The sequence below is a fragment of the Grammomys surdaster genome, unplaced genomic scaffold (genome assembly GCF_004785775.1).
Source record: "Grammomys surdaster isolate TR1022 unplaced genomic scaffold, NIH_TR_1.0 129, whole genome shotgun sequence".
NCBI lineage: Eukaryota > Metazoa > Chordata > Mammalia > Rodentia > Muridae > Grammomys > Grammomys surdaster.
In genome coordinates, this window is record NW_021604587.1 from 21,172,281 (window position 1) to 21,194,503 (window position 22,223).

At 35.4% G+C, this 22,223-nt stretch overlaps 1 protein-coding gene across 3 annotated transcripts in view; it reads left to right on the forward strand.

The window, feature by feature from the left end:
- The window catches only part of Trpm7 (transient receptor potential cation channel subfamily M member 7), an 81,480-nt gene that overhangs the window by 50,490 nt on the left and 8,767 nt on the right, over window positions 1-22,223 (forward strand). For 2 of the 3 annotated variants that reach the window (XM_028756112.1, XM_028756132.1), the window contains 12 exons: window positions 1,006-1,134; window positions 2,673-2,951; window positions 3,915-4,089; window positions 5,255-5,381; window positions 8,084-8,268; window positions 10,045-10,177; window positions 11,469-12,169; window positions 14,613-14,680; window positions 16,380-16,470; window positions 18,379-18,449; window positions 20,506-20,540; window positions 21,933-21,958. In XM_028756112.1, the coding sequence (XP_028611945.1) occupies window positions 1,006-1,134; window positions 2,673-2,951; window positions 3,915-4,089; window positions 5,255-5,381; window positions 8,084-8,268; window positions 10,045-10,177; window positions 11,469-12,169; window positions 14,613-14,680; window positions 16,380-16,470; window positions 18,379-18,449; window positions 20,506-20,540; window positions 21,933-21,958 (2,020 nt within the window). The remainder of the gene's footprint in view (window positions 1-1,005; window positions 1,135-2,672; window positions 2,952-3,914; window positions 4,090-5,254; window positions 5,382-8,083; window positions 8,269-10,044; window positions 10,178-11,468; window positions 12,170-14,612; window positions 14,681-16,379; window positions 16,471-18,378; window positions 18,450-20,505; window positions 20,541-21,932; window positions 21,959-22,223) is intronic. The other variant, XM_028756122.1, reaches the window with a different exon arrangement.

The window sequence follows — 22,223 nt, forward strand, 5'->3', positions numbered from 1 at the left end:
TAGAAGGAGAGAACCAAATCCACAGAGTTGTTCTCTGACCTTCACATGTACACAGTGTGATACATACCCTCCACAAGTATCATAATACACATCATAATAAAAAATGATTCTGAAAGCTCAGCTTAAAACTATACTCTTCGTGATTTGTGTTTTAAGGTTGTGCAGATAGCACACTAAAGTCTTTAGAAATAAGTCTGCTGCTTTAAAATAATCCTGGTCACTCTGAAATCCAGCCATTTATTTAGTCATGTGCTCCATTGCTTTCTCCTTTTCTCTAGGAGTGACAAAAGCATAAATCCGTAGAAGAATGTTGAAATGTAGGTTTTATTCATTGCTGGTTCTTTAAAAAGATCTAGTTGGCTGTCTTGTTGGAAGTATCCTCTAGGAAGGAACATATCTGAAGAAACACTTGAAATTAGTCTCTCCTTTAAAACACAGGCTTCATCTGACATGGTTTTTGGTTATTTAAAAAAGAGTTTCATGTAGCCCGGCTGATCTTGAGCTTGATAGTAAGCAATGCTGGCCTTGAACTCTTGATCTTCCTGCCTCTACCCCACAAGTACTCGGAGTAGAAATTTATGATGCTTGCATATGGTGGCATGTACCACCATACCTGGCTTGAGAGAATGAATCTTTATTCCCCTTTCCAGGAAAACAAGTAATGTTGCTTGTTCCTTTTCATCAATATTAGACAATTGCCAAAGTTGACAAATGATTATATGTTAGGATGGATATTTGAGAGTTTCTTCCTTCCATCCTTGTGACTCACACTTATTACTTTGGCATTGATTTATTATAGTTCTCAGTCCTATATGCAGATAATGCATACCGGTTATCTGCTATCTAAATTCTGCCCCACTAATGCAAATAGTGAAGGTTGCCATCTTTTGCATTTTAACTAGCCTTCCATAGCTCAAACTAGGTTTTGTGTGTACATTAAATGTCCATAATATATTTTATTTTGTAACTGATTTTATTCATGTAACTTTTTTTTTTTTTTTTTAGTTGGCATACTTAGGATTTCTGATGCTTTATACATTTGTAGTTCTTGTAAAAATGGAACAGTTACCTTCAGTTCAAGAATGGATTGTTATCGCTTATATTTTTACCTATGCTATTGAAAAAGTCCGTGAGGTATGTCTATAGTTTTTCTTACCAGTAAGTTATGTATGTATGTAAGATTCTTTTAATTTTGTTGGGGGTGTGGCTATGTTACTGTTATTTCAATGGGTGATACACAGAAGTATGGAACATGTTGGTTTTTGCTATTCTAAAAACTATGTTTTACTTTTTTGTTTTTTGTTTTTAAATATTTTTGGTTAAGCTGGGCATGGTAGTGCATACCTTTAATCCTAGCACTTGGGAGGCAGAGGCAGGTGAATCTCTTGAGTTCAAGACCAGCCTAGTCTCCAGAGAAAGGACAGCTGAGGTTAAACTTTCTCAAGAAAACAAAACAAAGAATAGTTATTAATAAATTATGTTCACTTTGCACACTATTACAAATAAATAGTCCCTGAAAGCAAAGATTTATTCGTTTCACATGATAAGTCATTCTTCAGAAATACTAAATATGCATGTAGGTAGTCAAGAAATTGAAAGATAGATGTTTTTCCACTTTAAAATCTTCAATTGTATGACAACCTGATTTTGAGGGGATTTTTTTTTTTTTTCTTAAAGAAATGCTTAAGGCAATGTATCATAGTACACATCTGTAATCCCAGCATTGGAACGCAGTTTAGGATCATCTGCTATACAGTGGAGATTTGAGGCTTGCCTGGGCTGTATGAAAGCCTGTTTCAAAAGTAAAAACAAACTATTTATTTATTCATTCATTCATTTATTTAATTTTATGTGCATGAGTCTTTTAAGTACATGTATGTCTGTGTACCATGTGTGTGCCTGTTGCTCAAAGAAGCCAGAAAATGGCATCAGATCTCCTAGATGAGTTATGATCTGCCATGTAGGTGCTGCCAGTCAAACAGGGGTCTTTTTGAAGTGTATTCATAACATCTTTTGCATGTATTTATGAGAATGATATTAATTGTATCTGCCTTTAGTGGAGAGGGAAATTGCCTGAGAGAGAAAAGCAAAAGTAGGCCTTACGATTGAGAAATATTCTTATTTTGTAGCCAAGGTAATTTTTAAAAAATTACTAAGGGATAGTAGATATTTTTAATAAGTTAGATATATACAGATATTTAAATAATTTAATTACTTGGTGCAAATAAGGCATCTTTGGAATGTGCTGCCAGTGTGTTCAGATATTGCTTTAACTTCAAATAAAGCATTTCAGAAGCATTTCACATATATCACTATAGCTTCCTAGCTATATCACCTTGCTGAGCAAATCATTCATTTATAAGAAGTCTTATGGTGATGGTGGGGGGGGGCATGATTTGTTCGTTTTGTGACAGGCTCTCAATATATATAGCCCTGGCTGCCAGTTTTGCCTGTCTCTGTCCCTTGAGTGTTGGGTTTAAAGGTATTTGCCACCAGACCTGCCTGTAAGGACTCTTTTATCTGTTATATACTGTTTTCTTATCAAATGAAATCTCATATACTTTGAAACATTAAAATATAGCTAAAATTATTCTGTGAAGTTATAATCAGGTCCTATATATGATTTAATAGAAAGGAGTTGATTCAACATTTTTTTCTTTTTAAACCTTTAGGTCTTTATGTCTGAAGCTGGGAAAATCAGCCAGAAGATCAAAGTATGGTTTAGTGACTACTTCAATGTCAGTGACACAATTGCCATAATTTCTTTCTTCATTGGATTTGGACTAAGATTTGGAGCAAAATGGAACTTTATTAATGCATATGATAATCATGTTTTTGTGGCTGGAAGATTAATTTACTGTCTTAATATAATATTTTGGTATGTGCGTTTGCTAGATTTTCTAGCCGTAAATCAACAGGCAGGACCATATGTAATGATGATTGGAAAAATGGTAAGTTGAAATACCTACTAATATGCATGAATTGTTTCTTAAAAACCATAAAATCCATATTTTCATATATCTCCACCTGACCTCACAAATTCTGTTAGTTCATATTTATTTGCCTCATACTCTGAATTTACGATTCCTTAAGGATATTTTATCAGTATGTGTGCTTGTGTGGAGTGTGTCTGTGGTGTATTCATGAGTGTAAGGGTGCATATGCACACATGCAGTGGACAGAAGTGATGTTGGATGTCTTCTGTCACCCTCATCTTATTCCTGTAGACAGGGGCTCTCACTGACACTAGCCTTGTTTCCTTGCCTTCTTTCCTTCCCTTTACTCCCCATTTTGAGCCCTGTCTTTTTCGCTCCTCCCCACTTTTTTAGTTTTGAGATAATAAGTTAGATATATACAGATATTTAACATAGAGCTGTAAGAAATAATAAGAATCCTGGTAGCCTTTCTGAAGGTTACATTTCCATTCCTTTTAAGCTTTATCTCATATGTTCTTGGACTCTTATCTGTGGTGTACTCACAAAGGCCTTTGCATGGTGGTACATGTCTCTAGTCCAGCTTCTATGAAGTGAGTAAAGTATAGATATATGAGGCCAGGTAAAGAAAAGTCTGCATTTCCATTGCTAATTGACAAGCTAAAAGAATTGGCATTTATTGGAATTAAGTCTTCAAATTTGCCCTTGTAACTATAGTTTTGGATTTGTCTTATATTTGCAAGGGATAGGCTATATTTTGAACTATTGATATAGTTTATTACAGAGACAATCTCCTTCATAAGGCTTATGCAATGATAGCATTTTCCTGAATGCTATTATTAGCAGTAAATGGAAACTCAAATATTCTACTTACTTATTACAATACTAGAAACACTCTTTAGGATGAAATTTGTTATAAGAATTAAATTCACTTGTGTCTTAACATGTTTCTTTTATCTTTTTTTTTTTTTTTTTAAACAGGTGGCCAATATGTTCTACATCGTAGTGATAATGGCTCTTGTATTACTTAGTTTTGGTGTTCCCAGAAAAGCAATACTTTATCCACATGAAGAACCATCTTGGTCTCTTGCTAAAGATATAGTTTTTCATCCATACTGGATGATATTTGGTGAAGTTTATGCATATGAAATTGATGGTAAGGATTTATGTTTGCAAAAATCATCTTTTGGTTATTTTATAAAGTCAGGATTATATTCTAAAAATACTATATATTTTCCAGTCAGACTTACAACCTAAATATCCCTACAGTGCGTTGAACAGCAAAAGCAAAACAAAACAAAACAAAAAACCAAAAACCAAGGATCAAAAAGAGTTGTTTTGAACATTGTTCAACCATATGCATTAGAAGTCTATTCTAATTATCTTAGACAATGAAGATTATTTACTAATTCACATAACAAAAAGTTGAATTTGGTTACAAAGTTACTTCAAGGGATGATGGTCATTATGATGATAATAACTTCCCTAATGTGCACATTTTAATGTAATGACTAAGTATTAACTGTAAGTGTATATAAGAATTGTCTCTAATTCATGGTAGTTTCCATCCCCTTCCTACTCAAATGAATCTGATATTACTTCTTATAGCTGTGGTGGATATGTGTTTAGCTATGTTCTAGCTTCAAAAGGGTTTCAGGCATGAGAAATGAATACCAAGGAATTCAAATCTAGGGATTTTAAAAAATACATGTTTATTTTTAGTTATATGTCTATTCTTATGTCTGTGTGTGAGTTTGTGCACCTAAGTGTAGGTGCCTGTGGAAGCCAGAAAGAAGCATGGGATCCACCTAAAGCTGAAGTTACATGGCTGGTTCTACGCTACCTAATGTGTGCTAAAATAAATTCAGTTTTTTACTTTTAACCATTTAGCCATCTCTGCAGACCCCAAATCTAGTAATTTTCTAGCTAAATTACATTTTAGTCCTCTTTGTGGATATAAAGAAATCTGTAACTTCATAGGTTTACTATGAATCTGTCATGTACTTTTTAAATTCAGATTTTTTTTCTTACATAAATGTTACATTTTCACAGTATCCAGTGATTTTATCTACATTTACCCTCAGTCTAAGCCTGCTGACCAATGATCTAACTTACAGTACTGGTGCTTAAGTGCTGTGCGTGGTGAGGCAGAGCAGAAAGTCCCACAGTCCTCAGTGTCTGTCGGAGGCTTCATAAGGCAGAGCTCCAAAGCCTAGCCGCCTCTCAAATTCTTAAGCAGATTTGCATGTGCTCAGAATTTTCTGTTAAGAACCTTACATACTGATCTATTATATCTAAAATTCTTTTCTCTCTTCCCAAAGTGTGCGCAAATGACTCCACTCTCCCGACAATCTGTGGTCCTGGAACTTGGTTGACTCCATTTCTTCAAGCAGTCTACCTCTTTGTACAGTATATCATTATGGTTAATCTTCTGATCGCATTTTTCAAGTAAGAATTTACTTACTATATTTGATACATTTCTCGTTTGAGATACTAACTTTCTCACTTTAAATTCTCAGTTTTAATGGAGTATTATCTTTGAAAAAATTACAAATAAGACATGATTTTTCAAATCAAAGGAATCTTAAATGTTGTGTTTTATTACTTTCAATATAAAAAGTGTGTATTAACTAAGTATATGCTCCATATGTAGCAGATGTGTAGTTTGGTCTTCATGTGGGTCCCGACCAACTGGAGTGGGGACTGTCTGTTGCCTATCTATGAGTTATGTTCTAGCGGGGCTGCCTTGTCTGACCTCAGTGGGAGAGGATGCTCCTAGCCTCACAGAGACTTGCTGTGCCAAGAGGGTGGGCGAATACCCAGGAAACCCCCTACTGTCTCAGAGGAGAAGGGGAGGGGGTGTGGAAAGGATTATCTAAGGGGGTGTTTGAGAGGGGGCAGTGAGCATGATATAAAGCATGAATAAGTTAAAACATGATAATAATTTAAAAACCAAAAAAAGAAAAATAAGTATGTACTCATCCATATGCATGTCAGTGTGTGTGTTAACTGAAGGTAGGAGGTAAATGTTGGGTGTCTTTGTTGATCAGTCTCCACCTTTTATTTATTTTAAAATTTATTCTTTTATTTTATGTGTTTGGGTGTTTTTTGCCTGCTTGCATGCTTTTTCTACATTGGTGCAATATTCATGATGGCCAGAAAAGAGTGTCAGATCCCACGAAACTAGAATTACAGACTGTTTTGAACTTCCATGTGGGTGTTGCAAATCAAACTTTGTTAAAGAGCACCCAGAGCTGTTAATTGCTAAGCCATCTGTCTAGCCCTCCAACTTACTTCTTAAAAAGGCTCTTGCTGAACCTGGAGGTTATCAGTCTGGCTAAGCTGCGTAGCCAGTGAGCCTGTGTGGTCTGCCTATTTCACTGTGCCTCAACATGTACTTTGTTTATAAAAATAATCTTTTGGGAAACAAACAAAAAGGCTGGTGAAATGAGTTAGTAAAGATGCTTATCGACTTGAGTTTGATTCCCCAGGGCCTACATGGTGGAGAGAGTTCTGCACATAACTTGTACATGGCACTTATAAGGAAGAAAGATGATTTTTATAGTTTTAATCTTTTTTTTTTTTTTCTCGAGACAGGGTTTCTCTGTGTAGTCCTGGCTGTCCTGGAACTCACTCGGTAGACCAGGCTGGCCTCGAACTCAGAAATCCGCCTGTCTCTGCCTCCCAAGTGCTGGGATTAAAGGTGTGCGCCACCACCGCCCGGCTATAGTTTTAATCTTTATCAGCAAATTTTCCTAGGTTGCTAGAGAATTACAGAAAAACAAAGAACTCATGTAATTTTACTTGGTTTTTATGTGACATTCATGTATCATTTTTGTGAATATAGAAATTGTAGATCTCAAAATAATCTTACAGTTTAGTTAGTCTTCCTTTTTTTTTTTTTTTTTTTTTTTTGGACTCTGTTTCTCTGTGTACCTCTGGCTTTCCTGGAACTAGCCCTGTCAACCAGACTGGCCTCAAAATCACTGAGATCCCCGTGCCTCTGCCTGTTCAGCACTGGTATTAAAAACATCTGCCACCACCACCCAGCTTCATTTATCAGTTTTGAATGACTGTCATTCTCCACAATCTAGACCATATTTCAAACTAGTATATTAAGCTACTCAATTACATTGTAATTTTTTGTTAAAAAACATTTTATTTCATCTCTAAATATTCAGAGCTGTTGAGGATATGTACCTCTAGGGCTGTCTGGCTTTAAGTCAAAGCAAGACTCTGTCCCTAACTTCTTGCAGACACCAAGTATATTTCTTAATAGTTGTCATTTTAATAGTATATAAAAGAATCTAGGTTTTATCTTTACTCACTTGATAAGTTTGGATGTCTTTTTAGTAGCTCAGACTAAACTTAAAATTTGGAGTGGTGATGATGTGTGTATGTGAGTGTGCCCGCACGCACATGTGCGCATGTATGTGCACATATATTGGTCCATGCACACATGTAGCTGTCGGTTCTATTCTCTTGAGGGAGGGTCTCTCGCTGAACCTGAAACTTTCCATTTCACCTAGATTGGCTGTCTAGTGAGCTCTTAGGATGCACAGTTTCTCTGTCCCACAACACTGGGGTTATGTTACTTGTGCTGCTATACCTGATTTATACATGTATGCTAATCATTTAAACTCAGGTTCTCATGCTTGCATAGTAAGTACTCTTAACCACCAAGTCATCTCTGTGAGGGTGTTTGTCTGTCTACATAGCCTTGGCTGTCCTAGAACTAGCCGAGTAAACCAAGCTGGACTCAAACTCTCAGAGATAGGTGTGCTTCTGTCTCCCAAGTACTAGGATTAAAGGCATTTGACATCATTCCTGTTGAGGTTGAATTCTTGGTCTTGGAAGTACATGCATATGGCATGGCATTCAGCAAGAGTTTTTTTGTTTTATCCATATACATACTTTATTTTAAAAGCTTAAAGTCATTCTTTTTCTTACTCAGTTTTCTGATGTTTTATTAAGGTCCTAACAATATCAGCCTTTTGGTTACATATATTTGTAATTACTTTTTTTTTTAATGAAAGTATCCTTAAGTATATAATGCAGAAATAAATAAAGTAAAATCTTTAGTATTTAATATTTACTATTTAAGGTACAGGATATAATTTTTCGCTTTGGTTTTTTTTTTTCCATTCTAGTAATGTATATTTACAAGTGAAGGCAATTTCCAATATTGTATGGAAGTATCAGCGATATCATTTTATTATGGCTTATCATGAAAAACCAGTCCTGCCCCCTCCTCTTATCATTCTCAGCCATATAGTTTCACTGTTTTGCTGTGTATGTAAAAGAAGAAAGAAAGACAAGACTTCTGATGGGCCAAGTAAGTGAAATATGGAAAACATTTTTCTTGATTCTCAATATTATACTGAAGGCTAAGTATTATTTTTTTTTAATTACTGTGGAAAGTTAAAATTTGCCAAAATATAAAATAGTTTTTAGGTACAAGTGAATATCTGCAAATAATAACTGTGATAACTTGGATGTTGAAAACTAGTCTTTTTCAGAGTTAGATCAAGCATATAAAGGACAGCTATGAAATCAAACTGGCCAGAGGAAGCCTAGAATTAAAAACCAGTAAAGTATTACAAATGCCTTAAACATCAAATATTTCATAAAGTACAAATAACTAAATACAGAAGGATAATGTATCAGTCTGTTTAAAGAGTTTGATGAGCCATGCCAAGGACATTTTAGTTGATTAGCACACCTACTTCCTTTATCTGCTACTTTTACTTATTTAACCAAGCAGGGTTCTTGATTATTTTAAGTATAATAGTCCTTTTATATCACATGTAAATGTTAGCTATACAGAGACATAAAGTCATATCTGGATTGGGATCTGCTGTCCTGCTAACCAAATCAGATACTACGAATAACCCATCCTAGCTGTGTGGGGATTCATACTATAATATTTGATAGTAATATATGACCCCTTCCCATATGCATAAAATGTGATGTTTCAACCACAGGGGAACTGAATGAGAATTCCAGGAAAGAAACTGTTCCTGCAAAGGCAGACTGACTGATTAAAGTCAGTGACAGTGACTGTGCAGAGGGTGGAATGCTGTGGGTTACTTATCTTGGGCTATTCTTAGCCTGCTAAATAGCTATTCCTTCCACTTCCCACCCTGTGTCAGACTTAACAGCTTGACTACAGATAAAACATTTTAAAATGTGTTGACTTTAACACTCTAATTTTCTACCAGTCAAAAGGTTTAAGAGTCATATCTGAGTCTTATAGCTAAGATGTCTCTTATGTGTATTTGAAAAGTGCCTTGATTTTTTACTTTCTCTGTTCTGGTACTATAAAATCTGCATGAAAGGGCTTTTATGTTTGAACGTGGAGTTTGGGGTAACCTAAATCTCTGTTTCTGGGCCATGGTAATTCATATTTGGCCTCAGAATAAACTATTGTTCATAAAGCAAAAGCAATACGAAAAGAAATACAAAAGTCAATTTAGATTTAACTTCTTTTGGGAAATGGTACTTGAGGGTTATTGTTGTTAATGTTGGGACATGGTATCTAAGGGTTTTGTAGTTTTGCTGTTGTTGTTTAAATGGAAATGTAATCATTTTATCTGTTCTAGAAGCCATTCTTAATATTCTGTTAAAAAAAAAAAACAAATTTAGTGTATCTTTATACTACTTGGGGGTAAATCACCATGTCAGTTGTGTTTAAATTTTTCATGGTTTTCTTTCTCTGATAAGATATGTGACAGGAGAGCTGAGAAATATAGGAAAGAGGTATAGTAAGAAAAGGGGAATTAAAAGTATATATATAAAACTTGGTTAACATGGTGCTAGCCTGTCATCCCAGCATTGGGAGGCAGAAGCAAAGGGATATCCATGAGTTCCAGGCCGGTTTGGTCTACATAGTGAGCTTCAGGACAGCCAGGCTATGTAGAAAAACCCTGTCTATTGGATGGATGGATGGATGGATGGATGGATGGATGGATGGATGGATGATAAGCTGTATAGAGGGACCCTGTCCAAATAGATAGATAAATAAGAAGACAAGACAATGCTGAAGTTTGAAAAACTGATAGATGTAGCCTTTATGTTTTGTGTTCTAATTTCTTTCTGGGCTTCTCCTTAGAACTTTTCTTAACAGAAGAAGATCAAAAGAAACTCCATGACTTTGAAGAGCAGTGTGTTGAGATGTATTTTGATGAGAAAGATGACAAATTCAATTCTGGGAGTGAAGAGAGAATCCGTGTCACTTTTGAAAGGTGTGTGTATTCTTTAATTGTTACTGACTTTATGTAGAATGAGTCTTGTTGTTGATAACATGTTCACTGTTGAGTAAAACGTTTCATATTTACATATTGAGAAAACAGGTCAGTTCTTTACGTTTACTACATTTAACCCAGTAGATAGATCTCTTATTATAAGCTTTTATTTTACTTTTCATAAATATATTTTTAAACTTTATCCTTATCTTATGTGTATGGGTGTTTTGCTTACACGTGTGTGTGTGTGTGTGTGTGTCTGACTCTCTGTCTGTATCTTTTTAATGGAGGTCAGAAGAAGGAATTGGATCCCCTGAAACTGGTATTATAAACAATTGTGGGCCATCATTAGAAAGGTCTCTGAAAGACCAGCAAGTGCTCTTAACAACTCAGCCACTATATAACACTATATTCTTAGTGGTGCTGGGGGTCAAGTCTAGGCCTCACACTTAACTAGGAAAGTGTACCCCTGAGTCTGGTACTGAGCATTAGCACTCTTGTTTTTTGACTATAGTTGCAAAGGAGAGTAGAGTTGGTGTTTTAATTATTCTGGAAAAGAAAAATAAAGCTGTCAATACTATTTTAAAGCTTTTATTTTTCTTACATTGTTTTTGTTTCATAGCTATATAAGCATATGTTTGTATATGACGCTAATGGTGGTCCTTTGTATATGTAGTTGTATATAGATTTTGTGAATAGACTCAAATAGCTTATGAAACAAATTTTGTTTTTAAACTTTGTGTTTTAAGCCGGTAGTGGTGGTGCACACCTTTAATCTCGTTGTTCAGAGACAGCTAGGTGGATCTCTTAAGTTCCATAAATGAGGCCTTCCTGGTTTAGAGAGCAAGTTCCAGGACAGCCAGAGAAACCCTGTCTCCAAAACAAAACCCTTGGTGTTTTAATTATGATAGCATTAGCACTGCATCCTTCTGAAATACAAGGTGTGATTTGTACAAATTTATAACCATACTTTATTTTTGCAATGTATTTGTTTAAAAAGTAAAATTTCTCTTACTCCACTATTATGTTCCATTTGGACTACAAAAAAAAATAATCTATTTTATCTTTAAAAAATTATGCACCTGTGTATGGATGATGTGGTGGTTGTTGGGAGTGAGCTCTTATGCCTTGGCGCAAGTGTAGACATTAGAGCACAGCCTTGCAGAGGTGTTCTTTCCTTATGCACCCATGTGGACTCCTGAGCTCAAACTCTGCTCTCCACTGAGCCAGTCTCCTGTCCCATCTCCATTAACTTTAACATCTGTAAAATGCCCTTTTTATCCCCCTACAGAGTGGAGCAGATGAGCATTCAGATTAAAGAAGTTGGAGATCGTGTCAACTACATAAAAAGATCATTACAGTCTTTAGATTCTCAAATTGGTCATCTGCAAGATCTCTCAGCCCTAACAGTAGATACATTAAAAACACTTACAGCCCAGAAAGCTTCAGAAGCTAGCAAAGTGCACAATGAGATCACAAGAGAATTGAGTATTTCCAAACACTTGGCTCAGAATCTTATTGATGATGTTCCTGTAAGACCTATGTGGAAGAAGCCTAGTGTTGTAAATACACTGAGTTCCTCTCTTCCTCATGGTGATCGGGAAAGTAATAATCCTTTTCTTTGTAATATATTTATGAAAGATGAAAAAGACCCCCAGTATAACCTGTTTGGACAAGATTTACCTGTGATACCCCAGAGAAAAGAATTTAACATTCCAGAGGCTGGTTCCTCCTGTGGTGCCTTATTCCCAAGTGCTGTTTCTCCCCCAGAATTACGACAGAGAAGACATGGGGTAGAAATGTTAAAAATATTTAATAAAAATCAAAAATTAGGCAGTTCACCACATATGTCCTCCCCACCAAACAAATTTTCTGTGAGTACCCCATCCCAGCCAAGTTGCAAAAGCCACTTGGAATCCACAACCAAAGATCCAGAACCCATTTTCTATAAAGCTGCAGAAGGGGATAACATAGAATTTGGAGCATTTGTGGGTAAGTTTGGCAAACTCTTACTGCATATTAGTATTGTTTTTCATGTCAGAAATACTACCTTAGAAAAGTAATTAGCTAACTAATAAAAAGTATAGTGTATGACAGGATCAGAAATACTAAGAAATCAGTTGAATTTGGCTGAAGAAATATATTGTTAGGTACCTGCTTGGTGCCATTAATTATAGTAAACTCATTTGGATTCTTTTGAATTTAAATATCTTCAATTGGGTTTGTTAATTATTGAAGGGATCTGACTGAAAGTAGAGGGCTATAAGGGAGGTTAGATGCTGACACCAGGATAAATAGGGCCAGTGTGTAGTTTCCTATACAAACCAGGACAGTGTAGAAAGTGAAAGGTGCACTACAAGTCATTATGTTAGGACTTACAGGGTCAACATACTCATTCATTACTTAACAGTGATACATTAGGCAGCATGATCATATGAATAACTTTAATTAAAACAGAAGAATGGTTCGCCTAATAGCAAATTTTATTACCCTACAAATCAAATATATGTGTATTTATGGTCTACACAATTATGTATCCAAAGATGAAAACATGGTTCTTTATAAATTTTTTTCTTTATGCCTATAAGTTTTTGCCTGCATATATATGTCTGTGCACCATGAGTGTGTCTGTTTCCCATGGATGTATCAGATCCCCTGAAAGTCGAGATACGGATGAGTAGTTGTAAGCCACCATGTGGGTGCTGGGAACTGAACCTGGATCCTTTTCAAAATGAACAAGAACTCTTAGCCACTGAGACATCTCCCAAGCTCCCTTTCCTATTTTTATCAGCTATCTTATACACTACAGAACCAGCACAAAGGAGGAACCTTTTATATTTTTTCCACATTTTACACAATGTTCCCTGAGCATTGGGTAGTGGGAACGTCTCATTTAAGGGTTAGTACTCCCAGTCACTTATTCTCAGTATCTTAACCAATACTGTGTCTCTGCACTGCCTGCTGCCTGCTGCATAATGAAACTTCTCTTTCTGTGGTTGAGAGCAGCTCAGGTCTGTCAGTACAAGCAAGCATCTAGAAGGTAGTTTGATACATCATTAGTTACCAAAGTAATAGTATAGTAAGATCTACCTTATGGCCAATCACCTACCCAGATATGGATTTATAGTATCAGGCATTGATCCTTTGGATAGCAGGCCTCAGATCCATTAGAAAACAATTTATTCTATAGCAGTCATGCCACCATTAGAGCAGAGAAGACTGGCGCAAAAGAAAATCTTATAACTGTGATCGCTTAACTAATGGCAAAATATGCTCTTTTGACAGTAATCCTAAATTAATAACATTTGTGAAAATTATTTGGCCTGGGAACTGATGAAAAACTAGACTATAATGAAATAAATAAATGTGAGTGTGAGGAGAGTGTATAAAGGGTAGTTGGACAAGTCCCTGAAAAGCTTAGTTATAAGAGGAAGAAGCATTGGAACTACACTGATTTTTATGCTTAGGGTGTATAATTTGGATATTTTTTTGTTTTGTTTTGTTTGTTTGGTTTTTGGAGACAGGGTCTTGCTACGTAGCCCAAGTTGTCCTTGAACTTAGAATTCTCCTGCCTCAGCGTCCCAAAGTCGTGGCATTATTATAAGCATAGTCTATCATAATGAGCAGATTGTCTTACATTAAATAGTAATATAGACAGACCTAACCATATTTAAGTACTGACAATATCTCACATAAAGGAGAATAAATAACTGAAGAAAGCACCATAAGACTAGCTGAGTTCAGTGATTTGGGAGTATATAGTGTTCTATTCATCTCCTGGTAGATAAGAGTATTAAAGTATTTAACTAAAGAAGTTTCTGGAATAACCTCTCTTCTGGAGTAGTATTCATACTATTCTAAAAGCTTCCTGAGGTCTTTTGCCTTTTTATGTCTGGCTTCTCCTATCTTTTAACTGTTTTTCTAGCTTTCCCATCCTGCAGATTTACACCAAGTTGTGAACATTGGAGTGATTAGCTAGAGAACATGTTGATAAGACTGTGTAAAATATCCATATTAAGGCCAACCTGGCATGCTATCTGAGTAGCAGACATACTTAATGTTTATTGTTAGCTTATGTGGAGAATTGAATAACATTTCCAAGTTTCCCTTAGGCTTGTGTGGTCCTGCCTCCACCCACAAGTGCTGAGATTGCAGGTGTACACCAGCTCAGTCTGAGTAAAAATACTCCCTTTTAATTCCAAGATTTACTTGTATGGGATTCTCAAGAGGAGATCTTTGTTGTTTGTTGTTGGATATCTTCTTGATAGCTATTTTCAGTATGACTATTAAAAACAAAACAAGATGAAAGTTTGCAGAGCCTGAAAATTACTTGAAAGATCAATGTAAATCATTTGTTTCTAAGATTGTACTTCATTTAATAGGGAAGAAAAAGTTTTCATTGCAACCTTTTTTTTTTTTCTTTTCCCCTGTTAAGGACACAGAGATAGTATGGATTTACAGAGGTTTAAAGAAACATCAAACAAAATAAGAGAACTGTTGTCTGTAAGTAGACACTTTATAACAACACAATTAAATATAATTTCACTTTTATGATCATTTCTTCTAAATTAAACCTTTTTTTTTTTTAATAAAAAGTAGGTTAGCTAAGATTGTCTTCAGTAAAATTACCCAAGATATTTGAAATGGTTAAGTTTCAAAAGGGAAAAACATGAGAAAGTTTAAAATAGCTTGCATTTTTGTTAACTGAAATAAAATGTTTAACATTTTCCTTTTTAAAAAATGCTTTTCTCTGTTTCCTTTTTTATGGAGTAATTGCTGATCTTAACTTTTCTTCCAGGACTCAAAGTTCATTAGAACATGATCCTAGCTCTCAAAGAACTTGAAATCTAGAAGTTATAAAGCTATTTATAAAATGTACATATATAAATTGTTAAATAAATTCTTACTAATGTTTAATGAGTATATGGAATGATTGGCAAAAAAAAAAAAAGTATTTCATGCCTGAAAATTAGTTTTTATATCTATTGCTGTCATAAATTGCCTTAAGAACAGTGATAGAGCTAGCTACATCATGAGTACCTTGAAATGCTTTATTCTGTCCCTAGAACTTACGTTTCAGGAAGGATCAAATGACAGACAGTGAAACAAGATTTTTCTTTTCTGAATATATAGCCAGGGACATAATAACTGAGTAACTTGATTCATCCCCTCCTCGTATGATTCAAAGTTAACTGTTTCATTGCTATCAGGCATATTATATACTACCCCACATGTAAAAGGCAGGCTCAGATGCAGTTTAGTATTAATGGTAACATTTGTATTTATAATGACATGTATTCTCATTAAAGCATTGTACTAAAATGATGAACATAATACCTAGTAAGTGGATGCTGTAATTTAGAAATTTAATTGGTAAATATCTGCAAATTGAGAAGCAATGGTTTTGTGTTTCTATTCTATTTACCATAAAGTTTGAAAATAATTGTATGATTTTCTCACTTCAAAGAGAAACAGCAGGATGATATATAAAACATGGTCATGGTGCATTCATAGATGCCTGAATATCTAGTATCATTAGTGTGTGTGGGAGTCAGAAGCTCAGTTTACATTTACATAACATTTTAGATGGAGGAAATCAGTGTAAGTTTTGTGGGCCAATCAGAGACTCTTCTTTGCTCACAGTTCCTCCTCACCTCTTTTAAATCTTTTCGTAGTTTTGAGAATCTCATGTAGCCTGTACTTGGCTAATTTAATTTCTAACTCCTTATCTGCCTTACCTCCCAAGAACTGGGATTGCAGGTATGTGTTATCACATTCACCGAAGTAATTATTAAGCCAAAAAGGCATCAGGCCTCTTAAATGTGTGAATAATATGAAACATAAGGAACCTTTCAAAGGGATTGAAATATTATATCAGAACAGATTTAAAGAGAAGTTAGGGTTTAACAAATAGTTCCCACTGAATAGTACGCAGTAAGCCACACTAGCATCTACTTCTGCTTTATCAAGTAATAATAGTTTTGGTTTCAGTTTTTCCCAACTTTTCTATATTTTCCCAAACATCTTGAGAATTTATATTAATATAAAAAGGATTCATCCAGATGAGTTGGTAGTTTCAAGTAGTTTGTGAGTTTCACACTGAAGTAACCAGATCTGTTACATACCTTTTAATGATCAAGTAGAATAAAGTACATTGAATTCAGTTGCTTTTAAAATTTATGTGCACATATAATCTATACAGAATGATACTCCTGAAAACACTTTGAAGCATGTGGGTGCTGCTGGATATAGTGAGTGTCATAAGACTTCTACTTCTCTTCACTCAGAACAAGGTGAGTATTTGACCTTATTATGAATTCTGTTAGCAAGCATACAAAGCTTTAAGTGTATATTTGCTAAGCACCTTAGTAATAAATAGTATGTAATTTACTACAGTACATGATAACAGCATGTTCAAGCCTAAATATCATGTCATTTTCATAGGTGCAGTAAAGGTATTTGATGAAATTGAGCCATGTGTTCATGAATAAATCTTACTTAGTAATGTATGAATGGAGTTCTTTAATTACAATAAAAGTTATCTGTAAAAACTTAACACAAGTCACATTTTATCATGGTATATTGAGAACTAAGATGAGAAATAAGACAGAAGTTGTACCTACCTGTTTGTATTTTATAGTCTAGTCCTGTAAATAAGGCCAGTAAAGATAGAAGCAATTGTCAAGGAAAAAGTGAGACTGTCGGATAGTATTTTAGATAGTGTGTGTTTTATTTCTAAAAGTAACACAAAAATATTGCTCAATCCTCTTGTTTCAGTTTTAGGTCACATCTCTTAGTTTGTTGTTTGTTTGTGTGTGAGACAGGATCTTCCAATATAACCCTGGCTGTCCCAGGACTCAGATCTAGACCAGGCTAACCTCACACTCAACAGCAATTTACCTGCCTCTGTCTCCTGAAAGCTGAGATTAAAGATGTGCCCCACCATGCCCGGCTCTTAGCTTTCTTAACTAAGTGGAAACTGAACTCTCTTTCCCACTGTTTCCGGATTGAACACATAACACACAAGTATGTCCACCTTCACCGTTTCCTCCCAGTGCAGCCATGTCACCAGTTTAGTCAAATCAGCATCCTAAAGTCTCTATTCAACTAAATATTCTTTTGTTGTCAAGTTACTGAAAAAGTTTTGTCCAGCATTTTGTAATATATTTTAACCTACTATTTTTACTTTATTCTTGTTTTTTGTAGGGTTTTATTATGGCCCTTGACCTCAAGGTAGTCACTGTGCCTAACCCTCTTTAGTGCTGGAATTGAAGGTGTGCACCACCATAGCTGACTTTACCTTGTACACTTGGTGTAGAATTTTTTTCTGAGACTTTTAATTTTCTTGACCTTACCAAAAATACTTCACATTTTAATGTTCACCTGAGATTAAAAGAAAGAAAAAGGGGGAAAAAAAAAAAACCTGTGACAACAGGGTATTATTTTAAGTCAAGAGTGGAAGGAACATTGTGACACTTATTATCATCAAGGTCAAGGAATAGTTGGGATGAGATGGCTGAGCAGTGACGGGCTGCTCTTCGGAGGATCCGGGTTTGATTCTCAGAACCCACATGGGGGTTTACAGTTGTATGTGATTCCAAACCAGAGAATCTTAATTAATTTTAAATTTTTAATGATAAGACGGCAGTCAGGTGGATCTGTGTAAGCTGTAGGTAAGTGTTCTACATATCAGATCCCAGGCTACCCAGGGCGACAAAGTAGAACACTGTGTAAGATGATGGTGATGGTGATGGTGATGGTGATGGTGATGTGAAGAAGGAAAAAGGACGAGGAGAAGAAGGAGAAAGAGAGATAGTAATAATTATCATCCTCATTATCATCATCCTGTGTCCTTCATGGAGCTTCTCCAAGCTTAACGTTAATAAAACAAAACCTAAACAAACCTTGTACAGTGTCAGAAACTATAGTTAGGGTTACTCAAGTGACAGAGGTAGAAAGGTCATCTTTCAGATGGAGACAACCTGGGCATCATATTGCCCTGCTTTTAAATTATGTTTTGTTTCTTACTTGGTTTTCACAATAAATAGAATGATTAGAATGAGATTTGTAGCTTGAAGGATTTATAGGCTTCTAATAACTCCTGAGAAGAAATTTTATGAAGGTTATACTCTACCTAGAAACACTTTGTTTTATTAGTGAATACTCTAGTTGTTCAACTATGTCTTTTTAATTTCTTGTAGCAGAAAGCTGTAGTAGAAGAGCATCAACGGAAGACTCTCCAGAAGTAGATTCTAAAGCAGCTTTGTTACCGGTTTGTACATTTCAATTAAATTGCATGTTGAGAAGTACATACACTTACTAATGAATATCTAAAGTGCTAGTTAATATTTTATGGGCAATTAGATCAAGGTCTTTCTTAGAAAACTGACCTCAGTACCTGGTGGCACTTAGAGAAAACTCACTTCCTGCCATGAGTAGTCAGAAATTTTACACAGAAGAAAAGCAAGACCTATTAAACCGAAGCTAATTATATTAATTCATTCTACGCCACCTGTGTTGTTTTATTTTCATAAACTTTTCTTTTTTTTTTTTGGTTTTTTTTTTTTTGGTTTTTTTTCGAGACAAGGTTTCTCTGTGTAGCCCTGGCTGTCCTGGAACTCACTCTGTAGACCAGGCTAGCCTCGAACTCAGAGATCCGCCTGCCTCTGCCTCCCAAGTGCTGGGATTAAAGGCGTGCGCCACCACCGCCCAGCTTCATAAACTTTGCTTAAAACTAGATGGACAAAAAAGACAGATAGCTTAGGTGAAGGCAGATAAGAATCTAGAAATTAGCATTCATACAATATAATCAATAGAATGGTAACTTAAAGTCAGTTGTTTTACTAAAGCACTGCATCTTTGGTACACATCTGCAATCCCAGAACTGTAATCTCAATAATCCATAGGTTGAGGCAGAAGATCTCAAATTTGAAGCCAGCCTGGATTAGATCGTGAGTCCATGTCTTAAAAAGCAAAACAAAAACCCATATTTTATTTTTAAATGTTTGGAAATGGAATTGTTGGTAGACTTTCACAGTGACACATCCTGCTCTCTAGGAGTCTATTGTAAATTTGAATTGTACAATATTGCACTAAAGTCTCATTATTTCTTTTTCTGAGACTATTCAACCTCTATTAATTAAAAGTAGTATAACTGATGGTAAATAATAAATTGTGTTTAAAGTGATTAAAACATTAGATAAGGAAAAGATACTATTCAGAAATATCAGAAATTTGAAAAATACATAGAAAAATAAGAAAAATACCAAGCTTAGTGACACATCTTTAATTTCAGCACTCACAAAGCAGAGGCTGGTGGATCTCTGGGAGTTCAAGATCAGCCTGGTCTACAAAGCAAGTCCCAGAACAGCCAGGGCTACACCATTAGACCCTGTCTCACAAAACCGAAAAGATAATACAAGTATTGCATGGGTGTAGAGCACATGCCTGTAATCCTAGTCCCTGGGGACAGAGAAAAGAGGGAGCCTGCTTAAGGACAGCCTTACTACATAGCAGATATCAGATCAACCTGGCTACCCAGTGAGATTTTGGCAAGAACAGGTGAGGCAATCTAAAGAGCATTACTAAGCAGAGCCAGAATGCAAACAGAAGAAAGTACATCTTGATAGAAAAGAATAAAAGACCAAGGCAGTACATCTGATTGGCTGTAGGAAAGTCGAGAATTTGAAGAAATGTGAATAAGTTGGGATTTTCTAAATTGATGAACTATATGAAAATTTAAATTTAGAAAATATGAATTCCAGTCTAGGGAAGTTAAATATGTCTAGAAACATGACTACTAAGTTTGCCGAAGAGAGACCACATGAATTGGTATATGAAACGGCTGCAGCATGTTAATGCTTATCTTTTCATCACTTTATTGGTATTTAGTTGATGTGATTTTAGGTTTTCTGCTTATATTTTTGTATTCTTTTGGCAAGAAGCACAAATTACTTGTAAAATCAGAGACATGCTGGGAGACTAATAATGTCATCTTAAGAAAAGAATCTGAAGAACTAGAGATTCTGGAGGCTAGGGAGATGAGTGAGTTAGGTAAAGGGCAAGCCTCGGGACCTGGGTTTGGATAACCAGCACCTATGCAAAAGCATGGAACAGAGGAAGACACCCACGTGGGTGCTCAAAGAGACACACACACACAACTATTGTAGAAAATAACATGCCTGAATTTGCTTATTCCGCTTCATGGGACTATGAAACAAGGACTTCATATTAAGTTCTCATATTAAGAACAAATGTTAACTAGTTAACATTGATTCTATAGAACTGTTTCATCTATATTTGTTTTTCTGTTTGTTTTTTGACTAAAGGATTGGTTACGAAATAGACCATCAAACAGAGAAATGTAAGTCTTAATGACCTGAAAAGTATCTGAGTTAATGAATACTGTCTTTGTTCTTGTTTGTCTTTCCTCTTTAATACTCCTTTTAAGATGTAGCATTTCTCATCTTTGCAGACATGAAATTGGAGGAACTTTATTATAATCTCCCTATATAGTTACACAAATTTATCTTATTTCAGTTTTCTCTTAACTAACTTTGGTGAAAAACCTGTGTGGTGTCTTTAGTTTGTACTTGGTTAATATTAATATATTTATCAATCATTCTAACCAAACGTTACTGTGTGTGGAAAATACCTTGATTTGAGCAGTAATACACAGAATACTTTAGAAAGCTTGAGTACTGAAATTATCTAACAAATCCAGAACCAGAAGAGTAAAAAAACTGATAAGTACTACTGGGGAAGAATGGCCAGTTTCACACAGTATGTATTTCAGTGTCTCCTCTTTGTGAATCTGAAGAAGTATGAACATAGAGAAAAGTAAACGGTGTTGACATAAATAGGCAGCTCTGTTTGTGTGTTCCATCTCTTAATGTCATTTGTAAGGCAGCTATAACCAACGCCTTAGGAAATAGACACAGAATACAAGTTAATTTGGTGCTGGGGATTGAGTTAAGTACAGAGAAGATTGGCTCATCAGCATCTAGAAAGGGGATAATGCTGGATCCATGCTACTTACAAGAAAACCTTTCCCTTACTAAAGTAAAGAGAACCTTCAGGGCCAGTGGGACTCTTCATGTTGGTAGCATGGAATTGGGAAGAGACCGTGGTGGCTCTCTATTTTCAGAGTCCTTTTGGATCTAGTTTGTGATGTCTCAAATGAGGCTCAAAGCTGTGTGTTGGCAGGACTCAGCCTAGAGTTCGTCCTGGTCACACCCCACTCCCTTTTTCATTATACCTGTCTCATTTGCACAGGGATCCTTAGGATTCAAAGAACTTCCTTTTGGAACCAAGACTTGTTATAAATGAATGGATTGCATATTGGAAATTGAATCTCACAAAATGATGATGCCTAAGTCTTTCCAGTCAGTCTGTTGGAATCATAGAAAATAATTTCCTGACCTTGTCACAGTACTGGAATGAGTCTTTACAAATACCAAGCTATGAAATAAAAATATTATATTACTAAGATCTAGTTGCCATCAATTTAGCACCAAAATAATATTTATGGTAGCCATATAGTGGAGGTACAAGTTGTTGGTAGCATGGATACATGTAAAGATATATGTGTCTGTATATGGAGTGGGGGACTGGCAAGTGTTCAAACAGATTTGAACATCTGTATTCCTTTAATTACATTTCATTAAATAATTATTATAACCTTATAAACTACAAATTAAATGATAGTCAAAACTAAGGTTGTTGCACAGCTAATATTATTTTTATATTTCTTTAGGCCATCTGAAGGAGGAACATTAAATGGTGAGTCCGTGTAGTAGATTTAATATGAAAATTAAAGGTCATAATTAAAGCATTTATCATATTATTATAGATAAGATATGTTAGACTTAAAGTTTGCAAAAGCAAGGGAAGGTGGAAGACTTCCCTCGTCTTTAATATAGATATTTTACAGACACATGACCCACCTGTAAATTGTTATGACCACTTTTCTGTTACCACTCCCCACTTACCAGCACCCAAACCTGTACTGTTAATACTCTAAGCTCTGGCTGTGGCCTCCATTGTA